Source organism: Gymnoscopelus microlampas (assembly GCF_963454915.1).
Source record: "Gymnoscopelus microlampas genome assembly, chromosome: 9".
Classification (NCBI taxonomy): Eukaryota; Metazoa; Chordata; class Actinopteri; order Myctophiformes; family Myctophidae; genus Gymnoscopelus; species Gymnoscopelus microlampas.
In genome coordinates, this window is record NC_139946.1 from 26463440 (window position 1) to 26485952 (window position 22513).

Sequence of the window (22513 nt, forward strand, 5' to 3'; positions counted from 1 at the left end):
GTAAAAATTGGTAGCTGTGGGTTGCGGTTTTTGGGGCTTGTTTCTAAAGTGTAGTTGCTTATTTGGTCTTGTTTCCTAATGTTGAAACCATAGACAACCAGTGGTTCTAAAATATTTCATGTCAAGGACCCCCAAATGAATATGTAATTATTATCCAAGGACCCACCCATCTAAAAAAGATTCTACATTTTATACCTTTAAAAAAAAAAGAAAAAGACAAATAGTCGACGAAAGTGCTCATGTGGGTGGACAGTGGCCTACTGCCTAGTTGCTTCTTTTGGGCTTGTTTTCCTAGACCTGGTTGCTTATTTCTCTCACAAGATCTGGCAACACTGCGTGCAAACAAACCTTAGAAACGAGTTCGACTCTAGTCACTCTACTAGTAGACAAGGTTTCGGACATAGAGTTTATGGCAAGTAGGCAACGTTTATTACATGAAAACCTAGTATTATAGGTTATGTTTTAGTTTGAATCAAAGGTAGCTAGTTGGTGATAATCGCATAACTGAGAGAACGTGGAGAAAAGAACAACCTTCCTGACATAAAGATGTCTTTTGAGGCCAAACGGTGTGGAGTGCATTTCAGCCCTCCTTCTATCATTGTGATCTATGAACACAAAGAAACTCACAACATACGCAAAAGAATCATACCTGTGAGGAACTTCTCCAAGTGTTCAGGTAGGGCAACACACACACACACACACACACACACACACACACACACACACACACACACACACACACACACACACACACACACACACACACACAATCTATAACTGGTTTCTTTCAACATTCAGTGTAATTTTATTGAATACATTTCATACAGTATCCCTTAAAAATATAAAGAATGTTCATAAAAAAATGTGTAACTTTAACAAAAATATCATCAAGCAATATAATCAATATACAGTAAATGAGAAAAACATGGTTATAAACTATATGCATAACACTTTGGAAAATATTAGTTTGATATACATGTTTCCTTATAACATACAAAAGGTTGTATAATTTGTTATAATTTAAAATTATTAACTTATTGCAATATTCAATGGCATATTAATAGCTATAAACTAAATTAAAGTTGAATTATTCTGTCATAAAAAGTTCTATCAACATTGACATTTTATAAATACATTTGGCCCAGAATGGTTGGGTGGTGAATTGTGTAGAATCTAATGTGTTGCTTTTATTTGGCATGAGATTTTTTTTGTGTTCCTACTGACTATTTGAATTACCTATACAAATTCGTGTCACAATGTCCATTCTACCTCCCCTTAGATTGTGGCATGGCTGCTGAAAGACTGAAGAACAACTCTAGGCACAAGGCATACTTGGAGGGAGTGTCACACAGCCAGTTAGAAAGGCTTCACATACTGCTACGAGATCACATGCACGGCCACAGTCTACAGCAGAGTCTCGACTCTTTTCACGTGGACCCTGATGAAGACCTCAACAAGCTAGATGACGAGGAACTGGCTCGCAAGAAGGGACAAATGGATGAGCTCTTTGAGCGCAATCGCAGGCGCAAGGATGACCCAGAATTTGTTTATGACTTGGAAGTAGAATTTACTCCGGCACCTAAAGAAAGGTGCAGCTGGGATGAAGACTCTGATAATGCATTTTAAAACATGTGAAACGGAAACCTTTGTTAGTCCCGCGGGGTCAAGTGTCTTGCACAGGGACACTTATGACACATACCCGGGATCAGGGTGTGAACCTGGGACCTTCCGTTTCCCAGACAGCCTCTCTTCCTAGCCATTCAGTTATAGCCATCCCCAATGTTGGCTGTTACCTTCCTGCTCCTGTTGCACTCAGTAGTGAACCACAAACCAGATATCCACTTTAAATGGAGTTTATTACTAAAAAATATAACGTAGCTCAGGTTGACTGCAGGAGGAGTTTAATTTCAGCATGCTGTCCTTTGCACATATTTCAAAAGCGCAAGCTTGTCCACCTGTTGCTCTGTTCTCTGTACTAGGAAAACAAAACTAATATGTACTCAAATTAGTTTGACCATGTTACTTGCAACTATTGATTTCTGCAGGCTCAGCAGAATGTCCCAAAGGGGCCCTTTAAATTGTTCTATTTTTTATACAGATGCAAAAGGTTTAGTGCTTAGATACTCACTGGGAGCAGGCAGAAAGACAGATCCATTCCATTTGTCAGATACTGTATCTGACTGAATTCCTTGTCACCATGTTAAATACTTCTAGCTCACAATGTACAATGAATGAATACATGAATAGTTTTGAATATTTATTTAATATAAAATACTGAATTTTACAAAATACAAAGACTTTGGCTCCTTTACACCAAGCTTAGACTAACATTACACATAGACATGATTGATATTCACAGCTGAACAGGCAAATTGATGCTGAGAATCCTATTGAATAAACCATTTAAAATGAAAACTCAATAAGGAGTACAATACAACAAATATATATCTTTGGAAAATAAATGTGTCCACAAAATATTGTATCATATATAAAATATATTTTTCATATTGTTTGATGTGATGTACTATGGCTAAGTTTTAAATGTTACATAAAAACAAGCCTGCAGTATTAAAACCTCTTCAGGGGCTATTTTCATTCAAAGTGCTTCAATGCCTCTTTCAACTGACAAAAGACACTGACTGACTGATCATTAGTACCACAATACATTCAAAAATGTCATTTTTTGTTTTGTTTCTGAGAATCAAAACAGGACAGAATAGGTTTTAGTTTTGTTTGGTTTAAGGCTTAAGCTAATCATAACACATAGTTTACACAGGTATCAATTGCAGTCATGTATGCAGTGCTTGTGCATGCCAAGGAGGTAGGAAACTGAACTCACATGGAATTCCTTTTATCAACATGATTTTAGTAAGGATTTAGGGGTCTTAGATTAAAAATATCAGCAGGCTATTAATCTGAAAAATAGTTCTCCTTTATAAAAATTATAATTTCAAGTATGTTAAGCCACAATCCAGGATTCTTGAGTATATCAATTATGAGCATATACACAGACTAATAGGACAGGACTTGCTGATGACAGAGTAATCTCTTTAACTATCTGATCCACCAACAAGAACAGGCCAATTTCCCCAATTTACATCATCAGCATATGTTTCTTACCTTATTACTATTGGCGTTATCATTTTGAACTTGAATCAAGAGCTTTACAAATCAATTTGAGAATTAAAATAAATCCAAGAACATAAATAGCGAAGCTAAAAATGGGGAATGGTGTCAGAGCAGCTATACTCCAATTCTGGATTGGGCCTTTAAATAAAAGCTTTGTTTCTGACCCTCCATTTATATGGAAGGTTATTTATTATAAAAAAGGAAATATATATATTACACAATTCAACTAGGTCAACAAAATACATTAGAAAAGTAATATATGAAATCTCATTTCTTCTTCTTATCTTGGGTACATCTAGGGCAAAACCTGAAAGATGAACACAATAAATAAAGCTATACAAACTAAAGGATTTCCACTGCATGGGCAGAAATGCAGCCCACCAAAAATGTATGTTAAAAACTTACCATTTTCCCTTGGGCTTTGTAGCAAGATCAACACAAGCGAAGTGAAACCACTCGATTGGACACTGAAAATGTACATGAAAAATATGTTACTGTACAATTTGTAATCATAAACAAGAGATCAAAATACAAATCCTCACATGCTTTACCATCAAATTGGACAGAGGCTCTTAAAAGCCCTATATACTTAGCTATACGACAAATAGCTAATCTACAAGCTTGTGGATCTACTAGCTCATGAGGATCTAGATCTGTAACTTTTGCCATTTTGCCCAAAATAGCGACACCAGGGTAAAGGTTGTTTACATCAGAAAACTTACATCAGAGTTATCACAACCAATCATCTCTCCATATGACACCTGATGGCACAGGCAGTACGTGGGCTCATTGGGATCAACTGGCATGTCCAAAACATCTGACGGCTGCATTTGCAGGAGAGTATCACTCAGGTCTGGGCTAGGGTTACAACAGAACAAATGGACAGAATTAAATAAGACAATACAGCCACTGCCTGGCAATAGTTAAAAACGGCAACATTTAGGGGAAATGCATTTAATGTATACATTTCATTAGTATATTTAATAAGTATGCATGCTTTCAAAGTCCATTATCTCAAAAGGAATAAGATCAGAAAGTTGCATTTATGTTCAGAAAATAATGACATAATCTAGACACCTAAGCAACTACCTCATTGTGAATCACATGTAAAGTCAGTACAGTAAGGCACAGTATAATAAGTCAGGTATTCATATTATGCCATTATATTGATTTATTTAGAACTGTTAGGAAACTTCGTGTCACATCCAAGATATACACAATACACATACAACAGCATATTTTATCTTGATTTCACAGCTGAGCACAAAAAAAGAACAGGTTAAGCTTTAGCAGTGGTAACATAGGATGTTTGGGGGTTATAAAATAGCAGAAAATGAACAGAGCATCTCCAGCATCACATAAAACATTGTTTTTTTTTGTTAAAATAAGTGTTAGCTCTATATTCCGATGGCAATCATTGCTAGTGTTAAAGGGTTGGCATGTTCAGTAACAGGGGTCTCTCCATCTCATTAGTAAACAGAAAATAAATATTCAGGCCAGGATACCAATTTTATCTCATCAGGAAAGAGAACGCATACAGGGTAAACAAGTGAAATTGGAAGTGATGAAACAAAAACAAATTAGAAGACATATTGGATCTGGAACACAATAATATTGGAAGATAATAAATGATCTTTGAGGGATTCTCTCTCCTGATTGGATACAATTGGTATAAAAGTTGGTATACTGAGTCCAAGTCATTGGGCTAAAGGCATGTGGAAAATGTGCAGATTTATCCTGTAAAGAACGCATCGGCGATCGCCACATCTGAATATTCATCCAGCTACAGAGAAAAACAGTGGTCCCACAGAAAAAGTACCTGTTTTTAAGCTTCTTCTTCCTGGGAGAGTCTTCATCAGAGCCTTTCTTTCCTCTTGCCTTAGACCCGCGCTTCTCTCTCAGGCTTCTGGATTCAGCCTCTGAGCAAAAACAAGGCATGGATATGCATGAGCACACATCTGTTATGATTTGGAGAAAGTGCTCTCTGAATTAGCATTTCGGTGACCAAACTTACTTTTCAGCGCTCTTCCATCTGGACTTTCGTAGCCGCTCACCGCCAGCTTCTCCTTCAGTTCATTCTCAAACCGCGCCAAGTCAGCATCCAGCCTGCGGATGTGCTTGTCCACCTGCAGCACACAGATTGTGTGAGAACAAACACGTTTTTTAATAACAAGCCAAAATCTTAACCACTTTCAACCAGGCGTCCCCCATTTTGACAGCTTATGACATTCTATAAGCTCAAGACACGTGAGCATGTAGATTGGACATTTCTGCCACACGACTAAGTATGAAATGGGGTGCAAGTGTCTAAAGAAATTCTAATTGAAATGTAGATGACATGCAAATCTGGTAATGAAACAAAAACAAACAGACAAGGAAAAGCGACCAATTTGTGGTAAATTTATTACAATTGGATAAATGCACTGACCATTTCATAGGTCTGCATGGCAAGCTGCACTTTGTCGTCACTGAACTCTTTACATTTGCTGTAAGCATTCTGGATCTTCTGTAGGTGTTCAACCCTCTGTTCTGAAGCCAGGTTTTTCACATTGGCTATGTATTCCTGAGCCAGCTTGTCAATCTCACTTTTCTTCTCTGCACGAAGTCAAAACAAAAAAATGCACAATGCTAGAAACAAGTGTTTTCTTTGGTGATGATTGCTGTAATTTGTATTCTCCATAAACACAGTGAGTTTAAATTTGCAGCACACATAGACGAGATATCAATATTCCAGTGTAGTCAAAAGCTCTGAATAGATGCATCACCTTCGGTTCGATTGTCCAGGTCCCGCATTAAAGTAAAGTTCCTCTGCAGCTCACATGGTAGATTCTCAATACCTGAACAAGAGAATAACTAAGCGTAAATTAGGGCTACATAGCTATAGTACATACAGTTTATTAGGTAATCAGCTTTACAAGGAGGAAATGGTAATATAAGCAGTGCAATGAGCCAAGTAACAGTAGCCAGACATTAAAATAAATGACTAATGTTCTTAGAATATTCATAAATGAAGTGCAGGGTGAGCCCCGCCAGGAAGGGGACTGAAGTGACGCGTTTAGTACATTTTCTTTTTGTGTTTGTTTTGTTTCTAGGTGGGAAAAAAAGAAAACTGAGGTCACTATTTGTAGTCTAGTATATATCCTTGAGCTTGGCTATTTACAAAGGATTTTGAGGTCACATAAAATCAAGTTCAATCAATCTCAAATCAATGCGAGTTTCCCCAATAGTGAGTTTTGAAACAAACAAACAATATACTGTAAAGTGCGTACACAGAAAATATACTACGCTAAACAATAGCATCACAATCACAAGGGTAGTGGTGGAAAAAGTACTGAAATGTTTAAAGTAAAAGTATCAATACCACAATCTAAAAATACTCTGTTACAAGTAAAAGTCAGGTATTTAAAATGTACTTGGGTAAAAGTACAAAAGTATTAGCATCAAAATATACTTAAAGTACCAAAAGTAAAAGTACTCATTATGCAGAATGTGAAAGGTATCATATGATGTATAAAATGTATTACAATCTTTTGAAAATAGCCAAAGTTTAAATAGGGCTGAAGTGGTTAATGTATGTTTCGTAATAATAATTCAAATCTACAAAGTAACTAAAGTTTTCAAATAATTCTAGAGGAGTAAAAGTATAATATTTGCCTCTGAGGTGTAGTGGAGTAGAAGTAAAAGTATGCAAATTGGAAATATTGTACTTAAGTATGGTACTTGACTTGAGTGAGTACATGCACAATAACGGGCCGGCACAAGACAGTGTCAGAAATGCTCCGCCCACGCGGGGCGTCCCCTTTAAGTAAAACCAACGCACACCTGTGTCAGTCCGTATCGTGCTAAACATGACGCACTTTGAGCAACAATCAAACATCCCGCCCAGGTCTACGGCCCAGGTCTATGGCCGGGAAATGACGGTCAAGATGTACATGTAACATGTTTTAATAATGTTGTTAATGCTGACGTAACACGTTAAAAACAACAACACTAGTGCGACTCAACAATCATACAAAGTCATTAAGTCACCACATCAGTAGTTTGTTAAGAGGGTAACATAACGTTATAGCAACTGGCAAACGTTTGCCAGTGGTGTAAAGTACAGTAGCTAAAGTACTCAAGTACTGTACATAAGCACAATTTTGAGGTATTTCCAGTTTTCAGTACTTTTGCTTTAGTCCACTACATCTCAGAGGCAAATATTTTACTTTTACTCCACTATAATTATTTTAAATATGTAGTTACTAGTTACTTTGTAGATTTTGATTATTATTACAAAACATACATTAACCACCTCAGTCCTATACCTCTCGTGCCATGTGAAAATATCCGATTTACAAGCTCACAATGCGTGGTGATGCATTGTGAGCTTGTAGATCTACTATTTTCAAGAGATTTTTATATTTCAAAACGTTCTACTTTTGGTAATTTTAAAGAACATTTTGATGCCAATACTTTTGTACTTTTACTCAAGTAACATTTGAACACATTGCAGTATTGATACTTTTACCTAAGTAAAATATCTGAGTACTTCTTCCACCACTGGTAGCCTACTGTGTACTTGAGTCGTCCTGGAGTAACGTTACACTCGTTAATGCTACGTGTGTGTGTCTGTTACAAAACTCACATATATGACCTTTACTAAGCGAACGCATCCCAGTCCCGTTATAAGGTTTTAAACCCAGCTATAGCGTTAGGCTGTGACACTTTATTATCATTATATATTACCACATAAAGTTGTTACTTTGCTGGGAGTATCGGCGGCTTCATAAAGGCCACAGTATGTGGATATACATTTAACTCAAACTATTTAATAACACATTTAGGAAGCACAAACTTACTGTCAAGGTAATGTTCCAAGTATATCGCCGTCGCCATTTCAGGTTAGCCGTGTTGCTAACTGTGTTGCTAATGCGTTATTTTCCCACAAGTTGGCTGGCAGGCGATAGCAGTGTAGAGGGAGCGCTCGTTTTATGACCCGGGGTTGTCCAGTTTGTTATGGACGCACAAAGTCAATTCAAATGAGCTTTTGGCTGAAGTATTGTACTACTTAAGTACAATGTTGAGGTGTTTTTACTTTACTGGAGTATTTCCCAATTTCCAGTACTTTTACTTCTACTCCACTTCATCTCAGAGACAAATATTGTACTTTTACTCCACTACAATTATTTGGAAACTTTAGTTACTTGTAGAATGTTTTTATTATTATTATAAAACATTCATTAACCACTTAAGCCCTATTTAAACTTTGGCTATTTTCATACATTTTAATCCTGAAATGGGACATTCTGCATTATGGGTAGTTTTACTTTTGGTACTTTAAGTATATTTTGATGCCAATGTTTTGGTACTTTTACTCAAGTACATTTTTAATTCTGGACTTTAAGGGTAGCTTTTGAAACCAATAGCAGCATTTTTTTCAGGATTTTGCAGTACAAAATATCTATTTTCTTTCCCCACTACTAACTTCGAGTTGAAATAGTATCCCTGAGGGGGGTGCTGGGAGTTGCTCTTGTAATGCATAATTGAAATACATATTTTTTCATACACTTTTATTTCATTGTATTGTTATTTTCGATGTGAAGTTGATGATTTTTCCATCCCCTCGTTGTATTTCTTTTTTTTTTTTAAATATATATATCTTAAATTAACATAACAGACCACGTGACATCGACCAAACATCTGACAGCACTTTCCACAGTCAGCTGATGCGTCGTGACGTCATTGACAGTCAGTCAGCCGACCCTTGCCAAAGATAGTTGAGCTTTGTGAAGATCTACAAGCTTGTAGATTTGTTCTGTTTTCGGGGCCAGTGACATCTTGATCTCGCTTCTCTCTCATCTCATCTCATATCCCTGTTTGCACTCTCGTCTTGTTTACAGCGACCTACACCATCATCCCACAGCACAGGACCGCTTCTTAATAATTATAATAAAATCCACTCCATTAATAACCAAGTAAGTGAATGCATTTATGAAGGCGTTTATCAATCTGTCTACCGAGGTTGTTCTTATTGTCTCGGTTAGAAAGGTTGGTTTGTGGTATTAAGTTACTAACTGTAGCTGCTGACATTTTTGATCTTTCGAGTTGAACAAGTGTGTAAACTATAAAGGCCCAGCAGCTGTCCGGGTTGACATCATTCACAACCCATTGTGAAAATAGCAGATCTACAAGCTTACAGCGAGGCATTGGCTATCACAATTATTTGCTTCTTTCTTATATTATTTGACAATTTGGCCAATGTTTGACCAGTTTTTGTAGTATAGTTTGTTGATAACTTTTGATGCAGTAATGGTCTTTAAAATAAAAACTAAAAAAAGGTCTTAAAAGTCCTTACATTGTCACTTCACTGTAATCGGGGTTGATTATTATCAGTTATTTTTGCAACAGTTGATCAAAGGTTTAACTCCTCCTGACCCAGACAGAATATCTGTATGAAAAGATGCAATATGATATGACCAATAACTAAGAAAGGCCTACACCCTACAGTGTCTACACTACAGTGGGTAAACATACAGGTTGACGTGGACTGTCTTAGTGTCTCTCTTTTATAGATCCTCCCTAGAGAGAGCATACCTACTGTATCTGCCTTATGGGCTTGTACTCCCATGTTATCAGAAACAATAAAAACATTAGATAGTAAATATTCAAATATAAGTAAAATAGCTTGGGTCTTGCACAGTGAACATGTGTGAACATCTAGTAGGCTATTTTACTTTTAATTAGGCTTGATCACTGTATTCATGTGTCCATGCCTCTCTTATAACCATGCAATGTAGGTTTTGTAAACATGCTCCTTCTTGGGCTTGAGCTTGTAGACATATTTGACATTCTTTTGATAGTAGGCCTACACTGTAGAGAGAGACAGGAAACAGGGAGAGAGAGATGGGGAGTGACACGCAGCAAAGGTTGTCAGGCTCTGGAATCGAACCCACAACTCGCTGTCAGGCTGTATTAGAGCCTATGGTATGTGCCCTGCCAGCGGTGCCCCAACATGTTTGACATTTTAAAAACGTTTTCGCCTTTATTGACATGCCAAAAATAGGGAAGTGAAAGTGTTTAACAAGGAAGGCATGTGGTGGTAGTGCTGACTATACTGCGTGTAAAAAGTTTCGACAGACATGATGGTAAACTATTCTCTTTCTGGCCATCACACTGTTAATGGTTTAAAGTACAGTGTTTGCTGTGGTCAAAATAAAATCTGTGTTCTTGCAGGTGTTTCCTCCAGGATGTCCATTGTGAAAAGCAGTTGGCTTCACCGACAGAGTGAGTAATTCCAATATTCGGGCCCCAGCAGTTTCCATTTCTATTTTCTAGAATATATATTTATATTTATATATCGGCAGCATGGCATTTTGGGGCCAGACATACAGCAAACGTAGAAGAAAAGTTGATCTAGGCCCATGTGTCAAATATCAGTGTTCAACGTATGATGGTGCATTATCATCTGTATGGGCATACTGTAATATAATGTATTGCATAATGCATACTAATGCATAGTATAAGGGGACATATATATTTAATTAATTTCTGTTATAATTCAATTTGGCTGTCCAAGGCACAATATTACGCCGTTGGAAGAAAAACTGGTTTGACTTGTGGGCTGACGGACGACTGGTGTTCTATGATGACCAACAGCGGCGAGACATGGAGGACGACATCCACATGAAGGTGGACTGCATTAACATCCGCAGTTCTGCTGCATGTCAAGGTACTTTGTCATGGTGACCTCTACTCCTCGAGTGTAGAGGTCATGAACCCTGGTCACAATTGGCGAACATTCAGTGAAAATAGCAGATCTACACGCTCGCAACATGTCGCAACGAGACAAGTTGTGAGCTTGTAGATCTGCTAATGTTGGCAAGGAGATGTGGGGCCCTATTTTCGCCAGTGCCTTACCCATTATCCCTAAACTTCTTTGCCATTTTTTACTATTTGTTTAGTCCACAACGTGTCAACGTAGATCGGCTAGTTGAACTATTTGAAAATGTTTTTAGAAATAGTGAAACATGGCAAAGAAGTTTAGGGATAATGGGTAAGGCGAAAATAGTGGTGTAGAGGGGAAAAAAGGAGGGGACCAAGTATAGACCCCTGGGGAACCCCGGACAACAAAGAATATGGGGAGGTTAAACAGCTACTTTTACTTCTGCTTTATGCTCTACTCACCTTGGTGTCCTGTGCTGTGCTTTGTCACCGGTGCTGTGCTGTGCTCCTCCCCAGAGCTGAACCCACCAGAGGGAAAGAGTCGCGATGCCTTGCTTCAGATCGTTTGCCGAGACGGACGGGTCATCAGCCTCTGTGCCGACGGTGCGGATGATGCTCTGTAAGAGACCTCACTAGTTCTCTTTAATGTTCTTATTCACCCATAGTGTCAGTCAGATCAAGGATACTGGCACCTTCATTTTGTATTCTTTGCTGTCTATGAAATTCATTGTAAAGATGGCTTCAAAGACCAGTTACCTTATTTTGCATCCTTTATTTCAGGGCATGGACCATGGCTCTTCAAGATGCTAGACTTAACACAGTGAGTTTTTTTTCTTTGCTTGTGGGACACCAGAATAAGAGGTCAAAATTCTTGTTAATTAAGTGTTTCTCTATTTGTATGAGCCTGATATGGATTTCTTTGAACCAGTTCCAGGACACACATTTATTAATTTATTATACTGTATGTTATTGTTTTTGAGATATTTTGTTTGAAAGGAAAGTATTGTATGGACAGACCGACCGACATAGCCATCCTTAAAACACACTCAAATCAAGAAATTGCAAATGTTGATATATGGCTTCAAATGGTCCACTCTCAAGGTAGAAAAAATACGAACTCCACTGTTCTGACAATCATTCACTATTTTCAGGTAAGTTAACCTCTTTTAATTATCTTTTTCCAGATGGGCACTCATCAGATTGGATTTGCACAGGAGGTGATTGCATCCGCTCCTCCTCCCTACACAGAATATGCCCCCCAACCTCAGGTGAAGCACGCCTACAACTTATACTTTCATACATGCATTGTAATGCAAGGCATTATGTTCTAACGACGTTCGAAACATCAAGATTAAAGCATAGTACTGTAACTGCAGCTACTTGCTGAAATACAGAACTGCATGTTTTTACCTGTTGTTATTTTTTGATCTTTGATTTATTTTTCATTAGGTTTATGCACAGGACCAATATGGAAACTATGCTGCCCCCCAGCCACATGGAACCCAGATTGTGTACGCAGCTGACGGGCAGCCCTATGCCGTAGCTTACCCATATCAGTACCAAGGTATGGATTTAGCAAGTTTTTTTTTTACAACAGACAACCAGGAATTTTACATTATTATTCGACGTTATTCTTCGTACAACAAAGTATACTGCTCAAAGAAATGTAGGGAACACTTTGATCCCTTAATTATTTTGAGTTTTCATGAACTGTGTACATACTGCTAACAAAAACTGCTCAAAAGAATTAAGGGATCAAAGTGTTCCCTTAATTATTTTGAGCAGTTACATAGGCTTTATGTCAAATAATTTAACCACTTGAACCCTATATACTTTGTTGACCGGAATTCCCTAAGGGGGAAAACGAGGGGACCAATTATAGATACTTGGTCCTCTCTTTCTTTCCTCAACACAAACTCTGTGCGGAGCTAAATGTCCAGCTAAATGTTTCCATTAAGCAGTGTTGTACTGTAACATTATAAGAGAGATCTGTCCTCGGAACTACTCTCCTTGCTACAGTAGTCCTATTTTGAGAGCCCTGGGCCAATTACAATTGCAATTTAGGCATTTAGCAGACGCTATTATCCAGAGCTCATCTTTACTCAAAGTTGAAGCGCAGTAACTCCCTTTCAAGTTTAAGTTAAGTTAAAGCTGTTGTCTCATAGTCTTGGGGACTGACTTGAGCAGATTTGAAGAATTGATGATTGTGTTTCAGGAGCATACCCTCCTCCGGGCGTGAACCACGTCATCGTCCGAGAGCGCCAGCGTGAGGATGGCGGAGACGTGGCTCTGGGCATGCTCGCCGGAGCTGCGACAGGATTGGCTCTGGGCTCTCTCTTCTCTGTCTTCTAGTGTCTCCGTAGTAGGAGCCATAACTTGCTTTAATGCACATCTAGCGGAACACCATATTTCACGGCATTGTAGCTTTATCTCAACAGAAATGGGAATGCGAGGTTAGCGCTACAGTAGGTCCGGCTATCGTCACCTGTGAAGCACGGCTGTGTTGTACCAGTGAGTTAATCCTTGTGTCTTTACCAAAGGCTTCTATTAACACTGTTAGCACTTTCTAATCCCCCCCCCCCCTCGGTTGTTGCAGTTCTCCTCTCCCATTGTTTTGTATGAATATGAATGTACTTATGAAGAAACACAAAGATATATTATAAGTGCAAGAAAAGGGTTACTTGTTTCAGGTTAAGCACATTTCAGGTCTGTCCTATTGATTATTTATTGATATACTTTTTAAGGGTAAGTGATGTGTGTCAGTCAAGACTGAGTATGTTGTTTCCAGCACATTCATCCTTCATTGTTAGTTTGTCTTTAGTGGAATTCATTTGTTTTGCACAATTCTTTCATTGCTTCCACATGTTCTGCCTTTTTGTCCTTTGTTAACCACTTAAGCCCTATTTTATGAAAACAGCTGATCTACAAGCTTACAATGCGCCGCGACACATTGTGAGCTTGTAGAAAGGCTATTTTTGAAAACAATTATGAACTCCACACGTCCCAAATTGTTGCTTGTGGCTCTACTGTTGACTGTGAACATCCAGTATGTAGCGTTTCCCAATGCTTGCTATGTGAGGTGGTGATGGGACCAGAGACATGCAGTTTACTGTATGGAAGTGTGGACAAGGAACACAACGATCACTTTAAAGTTATGTCAGCATTCTTTGGGCCTTGTCTCATATTGTCACCACAATTAACTCTGAATGGGGAAACGCTGTACAGTTCAGAATGTCTGAACGTCAAAAAGGGACTTGCCTCTACAAACCATAATATTTACATGCCATACTGTATTTTTTTTGCCTTTTTCACCTTTCCACTGGCAGCTGTTGAATCATTCATCTTAAATCATTTCACTTACATATGGATTGATAAGGGTTTATGGTTTACAGAAGTGGTATGCACAAACACTAGTGATGACTTCCACACTCCCAGTAACTTGAATATTTATATTTGTATCATTATTCTGAGATTAAATATGATTAGATTTATTGTACTTAAATGTTCACCAAATTGAACATGTTCTGCTCTGTAGAAATTAAGACATAGAGGACAAAGTGTGCTTTTTAAGCAAATTAATTTCCATTAATGACAATTAAAATAAGGTTTTCAGCTCCACTGCACAAGGTTTTCTTTGGAACAAATTGTTATGCAAAATAAGTAATTTAAGTAAAAAAAAAGGTCTTATAAATTGTGCGAAAATATTAATATATTATGTGAATTTAAAAGCCATTATATTTATCTGCTCATGTACTAAGCAAATTATGAATTGACCCTGTATTTGACATAAAAAATGACTGAAAGACATGTATTTTAACTACTAAATTATATTCCCAAAGTCACAAGTGAGTCCTGTATTGTTTTCAACAAACCCACACAGAACACATGTATGTTATAACTGAAGTACATACTATACTACTGTATCTACAAATTCATGTTAATTCCCAATATTCCCAGAGCATGTTTATGTTGCAAATGTTTTGTTCATGTAACCATAATGAAAACTTTGGAAACCCAAACGAAACCATTAAGGTAAAATGTATTTGATAAAACCAAAAGCGATAAATCTTGATTCTATCGACATTTTCTATAAATAATTCAGAAGCGATCAACCAAAAGGGAATTGAATTTGCAAGAAAGAAAAACATCAATCCTGGTTTATGAATTGTCCATAGCCCACCAATGCAGAGGGAGTAGACAGAAATGGTGCCATCTTATATGAAGAGCATTAGTGAGGACCAATTATATGATAAGGTTGAAAATGGGTAAAGTGCTCCTTTAACCACTTAAACCCCAGCATCCGAATTGTGGAGAAAGCTTTCGCTGAAAATAGCAGATCGACAAGCTCACAACGCGTCGTACTGCGACACGTGTGAAAATAGATCTACAAGCTCACACTGGGCACATTGGCATAATTTGTGTGCATAATAACAAATAATATCTATTATATTTTAAGAATGCAAAATGACTCACAGAAATATATAGAGACTGAAATTAATGAAATAATAGTTTTTGGGAAAACACAGCCAACTAGTGACCTCTACTGGTCAGTGCTTTACCTATTAAAGTCATGATTAAAGTAAATAAATTCTCAGGGAACCAGACAAAAAAAATAATATTTCCACATTAATTAACAAAATGTACAGTTTATTACACTCATTAAAAAGGCAAATAAAATGTTGCAAAAATATTTAGAAATGTTACAACACCTGGGGTAAAATATTTAAATAAAAATAAATGCATATCAAAGGACAAAGAAAATGATGAACAAATTGACACATCTAACGAACAAATGCCTTTCTCTCGGGTTCACCTCCACATCTACAGTGTACTGTATGTCCAACTGCATCTCAGCTGCAATCAAAAGCAAGCACCACATATAGATCTTTGAACAGGTTTGAAATGTTTAGTTGCTGTCTGTAGTCTTCAGTTTATTTCTCCACAGTAAAAGCGCAGCCAAACAGCGGAAGTCTGGGGTTGTCATAAAGTATTTGCATTCCAGATTTTTGGATGTAGAGCCAGTAGGATGCGACCACTCTTTGTAAGATCTGCAGGCAGTTCATTGCTCTGTAAAAAAGATACAACAAAACACCAGTTAATGCATCTCATAACTGAGTGTTGCATCTGCGCTATGTAACATGCCCTACTTCAAATATAAGGCTTTGTTCAGACTGCAGTCAAATCTGATTTGTTTCTCAAATATGATGTTTAGGACTGACTGCCCACACTGCCCCATTGATCAGATCGGATTTATGTATTCAGACATAGCTGGAAATGGCCAATCTACAAGCTTACAACAAGAGTTTGTAGATTGGCCATTTTCAACGTGCAACACCATTGTACAACAAAGTATAAATGAGGCTTCAGTTTTCGAGTGTCCAGACTGAGACACATCTTTAGATCAGATTTGAATCGCTTTTCAAAGCACCTAGGAATGTGGTTCAAATCTAGTTAGCAAAAATCCGTTTCCATGTGGATTTTTGCTGTTCAGACTTGATAAAAAAACAATTTTATTACAATGTGGATAGGCCAAAAATCAGATTTGTGCTGCCAATCTGAACATAGCCAAAGTGATAGCAGTGGTTCTCAACATGTGGGTCGGTACCCCCAGAGGGATCCCCACATGATTTTGGGGGGGTCCACAGATGACAGCGAAGTGACAATTTAAGGACTTTTAAGACCAAGTGCTTGTCAGGGTGGGGGGTCCTCAGTTCAAATATGATTATTTTGGGGGGTCACGGCCTGAAAAGGTTGAGAACCACTGATCTACAGTACCTGATTGGGAAGCGTGGGGTCTGCATTGGCCCCAAGCAGCAATGAAACACTTTGAAGATTTCCACCCATAACAGCAGCATGGAGCGCAGTAGAGCCATTCTGGAGACAGCAAAAATGATCATAATAAAAAAAGAAAAAAAAGAAGACATATCGTCGCTGTCAGGTAAAAACCTTGTGATTCCCAAACCGTTCCTTTTTAACTATTATTTTAAAAACAAAGTGGAAAATAGTGAAAATAGCCGATCTACTAGCTCACAGTACAGCACCTTGCATTGCAAGGAGTTGTGAACTTGTAGATCTGCTATTTTAACTACTTTTTTTTGCAACACTCTTGTATGATGGAGGGCATTAATTTACAAAAAACTAAACATTTTGAAATATGGAGCAACGATATGAACCTTACAGTATTGAAGGAATTGAAAGCCAACACATAGGGTAGCATCTTTCTACCTTGAGAAGGCCCAAAGTGGGAGAAAACTTGAGGAGTTCCTCAATGACGTCATTGTGGCCCTTGAAGGCTGCCTTGAATAATGCTGTTGATCCATCCTATGAAGAGACAGCAGCTTAACACATAGTCTACAGGCCTTCCAAATGATCACATTAGTTCCTGATACCTGATAACAACAGCACAACTAGAGGCAAGAAGCTGCCAATAATGCTATTAGTGTGCTTTGCCTGTCGATAATGCTTCCAGTCTAACTTGTTCCTCAGAAATTACTCTTAATGTGACTAAGGATTGGCCAGATAAACAAAGATGGTGGCTCCCTCCCTGCACCGCTTTCAACAAAGACAAAGATAGTCATTAATCACTTTCAACCTGGCGTCCCTATATTCTGGGCATGTCATTATAGGAGAAAGTTGTAAAAAACAAAATCAAAATGTTTAAAAAATAATGCAAATAGCAGATCTACAGTACAATCTCACATCGTATCACACTGTGATGTGTTGTGAGCTTGTAGATCAACTATTTTCGCTCTTCGTCGTAAATATATAAAGTGCTAAAGAACTACATACTTGTCTGTCAGCATCCCGATCTGCACCGCGTAAAAGCAGGACCTTGACTACGTCACTGTGGCCCATCTGGGCTGCCATCCACAGGGGGGCAGTGCCATCCTGGACAGTAAAGAGAAGGGGAAGAGATATATGTACATTGGTGCTGTTCATTGGAGCGATGTGCCAACACACTGCCACCATGTTGGTCAGGTCAAGCTGCATCTCATAATACATGTCTGTCTATTGAAGCAGAAGGTCTCTCCACAATTAAAATCATCATAACTCGCTGAACCTTCAAGCGGTTTGGTTTGTTAAAAATGCCAGACATGTAGTTATGACCCTAGCCCTATGATATGTTGTGTTGATACCAAAACACTTTATCTTCCTTAGATAGTAATACATTACATAATGATGGCGGCGAGGTTGATTTGCGAGTTGTTTGTTTTTGATTGAGAAGGCCATGGATTCAGAGCAGGCAGGTCGGGTCCCATTTGAAATAAAGTGCAAACTCGGCCCAGCTGGTACGTCAATGCCTGCCTGGGTCGGAAGCCCCAATGCACTCATTGACAGCTGATGCCCCGTATGATTCAGTGTGGATTTATGGACAATGACTAACTTATACATGTAAACATGAGTTCATCTAACAATGGTAACATCATGGAGTGGATAAACATTGGGTCCAAGGTAAAAAGCTGTTGATAATCATATACATGTACGTTCATTTGCTAAAGACCTCACCTCCCTTTGTTGATTCACTTTGGCACCGGATGACAACAGTTGACGTATGACATTCACATGGCCCTCCTGAGCCGCAAGAAAGAGAGGGGTAGCACCATCCTGAAACAGAACACGAGAATCTCACTTCTGCAAAGCAGTGCTGGCATTCGGTGTAGGTGATGTTGAGCGGATAGCTCAATACAATGAAAGCATCTTTGTCAGCCCAGCTTCAGATTGTATTTAAGTCAATCATAGCCTCCCTATGCTTAACAGAAAAGTAAAAGCTACGGGAGCACAATCTGAGAAAGCAAGACTTTTGTCCCTGACATCAGAATTGATTTTTAATAATAAACTGCATGTCACTGTCCTGTCATGTCTGTGTACTGCTACGGACACTCTGGCATTGCAAAAATGTCATCGTTGTCTGACTCAGCAGGTGAAAGAAACCTGAGTGGTTGAATTCATTTTGGGACTGCATGTACAACTGACTGCCATATTCCCAACTGTCAGGCTTGCAGAGACATACACATAGAGGCAGAGTAAAGACAAACGTGACTCTAACATTACGTGTGAGGGTGTGTAGATGCATAAGGGGCTCACATGCAGCTGGTCATGTACATTGGCCCCGTTCTTCAACAGAGTGTCCACCACTTTGGAGTGGCCGTGCTGGCAAGCAACGGTGAGAGCCGTGCCACCGTCCTGCCAAAAACACGTTAAGGTTTTATGTGACAGTGTATCTAATAGTAGCATTACAGGGAAGAGCTCACGATTCTGTTTACTATTATTGTTTTAACACTTGTTATATAACACAGTTGCTCCTAATTTTAGCTTCTGTCCGTTATGCAATTTAGACCGATCACAAAGACGGCCTGCCACACAATATATGACAGTGGTTCTCAAAGTGGGGTCCTTATGGGGTTTCCAGGGGGTCCCCAGCAAAATGATTGATAGTTAGGAACCAAATGGACCATTAGAGGTCCATTTGGTTCCATTTGGACACTCTTAGAGTTATGGGGGGTCCGCGGCCTATACACAGTATATTAATAAGTTATAATTGAAACTTTGAGAACCACTGATATATGATAAGGAATATAGGGCATACAGAAATATTGTTACTCAGACCCACAGTCTAAATACTAGAGGTCCTCGTTGTTTCCCATCAGTACCTTTGTGTGGAATTCAGTCGAGGCACCAAATTCAAAAAGGAGCCTCACAATGTCACTGTGACCCTGCTGGGAGGCGAAGAACAGGGCAGTGGAGCCTGTCTGAGGAAACAGAGTCCAACACTCATATACTGCATATTATATAATACTGTACACACACACCCACACACACACACACACACACCCACACCCGCACACACACACACACACACACACACACACACACACACACACACACACACACACACACACACACACACACACACACACACACACACACATTCACACACGTATGTATAGTGGCCATTATCAAGATCTTTGTCAACGTATTCCTATACCTGACCACAAGATTTTGCATGTCAAATATTTATTTCAAGAAATAAAATGGCTCAATATCTCAGAGATACAAATGATGCCGTTGCCTTTTTAAAGACACATTCAGTGTCTGCTGCGAACCTTCCGTTTGTTATCCACAAAAGGACAGAAATATGCAATGTCCTGCGTTGCTGCTGTGAATTGTTTGGTAACATTCCTACCTCTCTCTGGTAGTTGATGTCTGCTCCTTGCATGATCAGCTCCTTAACACATTCACAGTGGCCATTGTACGAAGCCACCATCAATGCCGTGGTTCCATACTGAAAAAAACAACAACAATAAAGCATAAACAATAAAGCTTAATTTACACTTGTCGCTCAACAACATATCTTCAGATTAAAAACGTGACACATTGAATCACATTTTTCATTTGAAGGTTGACAACCTATGCTTTGTCCAGCTGGATCCTTGATAATGACAGTTTTACTGCACATTACCGCGATGATGAGACGCCACAGTATTTAGCAAATCTCCCATGAAATGATGGTGACTTCAGTTCAACCAACACGCTTAAATTACACAGAAATTATACTATTCATATGCTCTCACACTTTATTATGAGTGGAGAGAAAAAAACAAAGCACACCTGTTTTGTGATTGTGTTTGCACACACAATGACTGGTTTGAAGGCAGATTCTATTGGGAATGGCAACTGCTTCCACAACATATTGTATGTTTTAGGTGCTTTTAATGTTTTTTTTAATGTTATTTACTTCTACAATGTAAATTGTTGCTGCTAATATTAGTTTTTTATGTTGTTGAAACTTCTTGTATAGGGCTCCCTTGAGAAAGACACACACACACACAGACAGACAGACAGACAAATAATGGGATTGAAACTGTCTTCCTATTCTACCACAGGTGTTTTATGGTTAAACATTTGAAACCCAGCATCCATTCTGGGGGGAATATTAGCCAAACATTGCTGATCTACAAGCACACAATGCGTTGTGTGCTTTGCAATTTGTGGTGAAGAGAGATTTGGTGTAGAGTGGAAAAAAAGCAGAGCGTACCAAGTACAGTTGCAACTCAGGTCCGTTTGACTAAGTATAGAGTGTTTTTAAAGTGCTTAAAGCGTGCAGCGGAGGAGCCGGGTGGACATGCAGTGTGTTCATACACTGTCTCTGCAGTCTGCGTCCACGCGCCCACTGTTGAGGAGCAGCTGAAGCAGAGCCAGGTTCCCCTTCCCAGCGGCCCAGAACACAGCGTTAGCCAGAGGCGTTTCCTTCTGTTGGGGTAAATACACAGCAACAACAGCCATGGGCCCGCGGCGCCGGTATTATAAAGCATTACAGGCAGCATTTACACCAGTATGTGCGCAAACAACAGCAGGGCCCTGACCTCAACGTCATTTTGGAATTATGGCATAAATGGCATTGTCAGCTAATAACTGAAGGCTGCAGGAAACATCACTGACTCTGGTTGGTCAAATAATCATCGATACATCCTGCCAAATACACAAGTGCACGCACACACGCACAAACATGTTTGTCTTACTATCATTGTGGGGGTGCCAAAAGCATTTTTTCATTAAAAAAATAAAATAATGTTTTCATTATAATCTGTTGGCCCAGCCTACCCCTAACCCTAACATCAACCTCTCACCTCAACCCTGAACATAACCCATAAATGCCCTAACCACAACCTGAATTTATCAATCCTATGCCAAAATCTCTCAATTAGCCAGACAGGCCTGAAGATCCATCTTTTAGGAGATCACAAGGGGAGGTAAACTCGCTTTTCCCATAGAGAGGAGATGGCATTCACTGCTGACATATTTTCTATTTTCCCTTTTTCTACTTTGGGAGTTACATTATAGAGTTTTATATTTGTTGATGATATTGTTATTTTTATGCTATTTTGATTAATTGAAAACATAGGACCACAAGTTGTGGTCCCAAGGACTTTTTTGTGTTATTCTTTAAGACAAAGTGTATGACTGTTCTTGCTGTTTGAATTTCTGTCTAAAGTATTCAATCAATCAATCAATCAATCAAAAAAATATATCTTGGATTTATATACTCGTTGACTCTAAAATGTTGGTCCCCCACAAAGATGATAAAACACACACACACGCACGCACGCACGCACACACACACACACACACACACACACACACACACACACACACACACACACACACACACACACACACACACACACACACACACACACACACACACACACACACACACACACACACAGAGAGAGCTGTGTTTATCGGTTACGCCCACATGATCTACATGTCACATGTGCACATGTAAACACTTGCCATCTGAGTGGGACCATGGGCCATTTGATAGACCCAACCTACCCCTAGGACACACACACACACACACACACACACACACACACACACACAGGCACATCACAGGCGCATCACAACTACTCATAGTAGGACTTGCTACTGTATGATGATGTCAATGAAGGGCATGCAGCCATCTAATTCCAGTTTATACTCATATCCTCACAGAGATTTAAATATAGATCCACCATGTTATGAAAACAACAGACATATTTTTGGAAAGTATAGTGTCCACTTACAGACAGAGACAGAGGGTGATCTGATTTAGCCCCGCGATGTTGTTTGCAGAGGAAAAAGCAATATGGTCATTTACCTTGAAAGACATTGTGCAGACTTCATTCAGTGACTCATG

The 22513-nt window shown here is 38.9% G+C and overlaps 4 protein-coding genes across 5 annotated transcripts; 2 read left to right on the forward strand and 2 right to left on the reverse strand.

Annotated features, from left to right (window-relative positions):
* Positions 1–385: 385 nt before the first annotated feature.
* Positions 386–2047, forward strand: cep19 (centrosomal protein 19). The gene is made up of 2 exons (XM_084067351.1): positions 386–676; positions 1280–2047. Exons 1-2 carry the CDS (start codon positions 547–549, stop codon positions 1624–1626), a joined length of 477 nt encoding a protein of 158 aa, XP_083923477.1. The 5' UTR covers positions 386–546; the 3' UTR covers positions 1627–2047.
* A 194-nt stretch (positions 2048–2241) lies between these two features.
* Positions 2242–8104, reverse strand: ing5a (inhibitor of growth family, member 5a). The gene is made up of 8 exons (XM_084067350.1): positions 7971–8104; positions 5895–5966; positions 5558–5724; positions 5144–5255; positions 4949–5048; positions 3852–3987; positions 3535–3596; positions 2242–3436 (listed from the first exon to the last, which is right to left on the reverse strand). Exons 1-8 carry the CDS (start codon positions 8005–8007, stop codon positions 3397–3399), a joined length of 726 nt encoding a protein of 241 aa, XP_083923476.1. The 5' UTR covers positions 8008–8104; the 3' UTR covers positions 2242–3396.
* An 839-nt stretch (positions 8105–8943) lies between these two features.
* Positions 8944–14669, forward strand: plekhb2 (pleckstrin homology domain containing, family B (evectins) member 2). Of its 2 annotated transcripts, none has more exons than XM_084065865.1 (8): positions 8944–9086; positions 10345–10395; positions 10688–10840; positions 11350–11452; positions 11614–11653; positions 12018–12101; positions 12283–12397; positions 13049–14669. In XM_084065865.1, exons 2-8 carry the CDS (start codon positions 10359–10361, stop codon positions 13183–13185), a joined length of 669 nt encoding a protein of 222 aa, XP_083921991.1. In that variant the 5' UTR covers positions 8944–9086; positions 10345–10358; the 3' UTR covers positions 13186–14669. The 2 variants fall into 2 exon arrangements, with proteins under 2 accessions (XP_083921991.1, XP_083921992.1); XM_084065866.1 differs by having other exon boundaries at positions 12295–12397.
* Positions 14670–15813: 1144 nt separating this feature from the next.
* On the reverse strand, positions 15814–21117 carry ankrd29 (ankyrin repeat domain 29; the record flags this gene model as incomplete). Its single annotated transcript, XM_084066063.1, has 9 exons — positions 15814–15900; positions 16609–16707; positions 17059–17154; positions 17623–17721; positions 18340–18438; positions 18919–19017; positions 19485–19583; positions 20018–20116; positions 20974–21117. The coding sequence occupies 9 exons, from the start codon at positions 21115–21117 to the stop codon at positions 15814–15816; spliced, it is 921 nt and encodes a 306-aa protein (XP_083922189.1).
* Positions 21118–22513: the final 1396 nt, after the last annotated feature.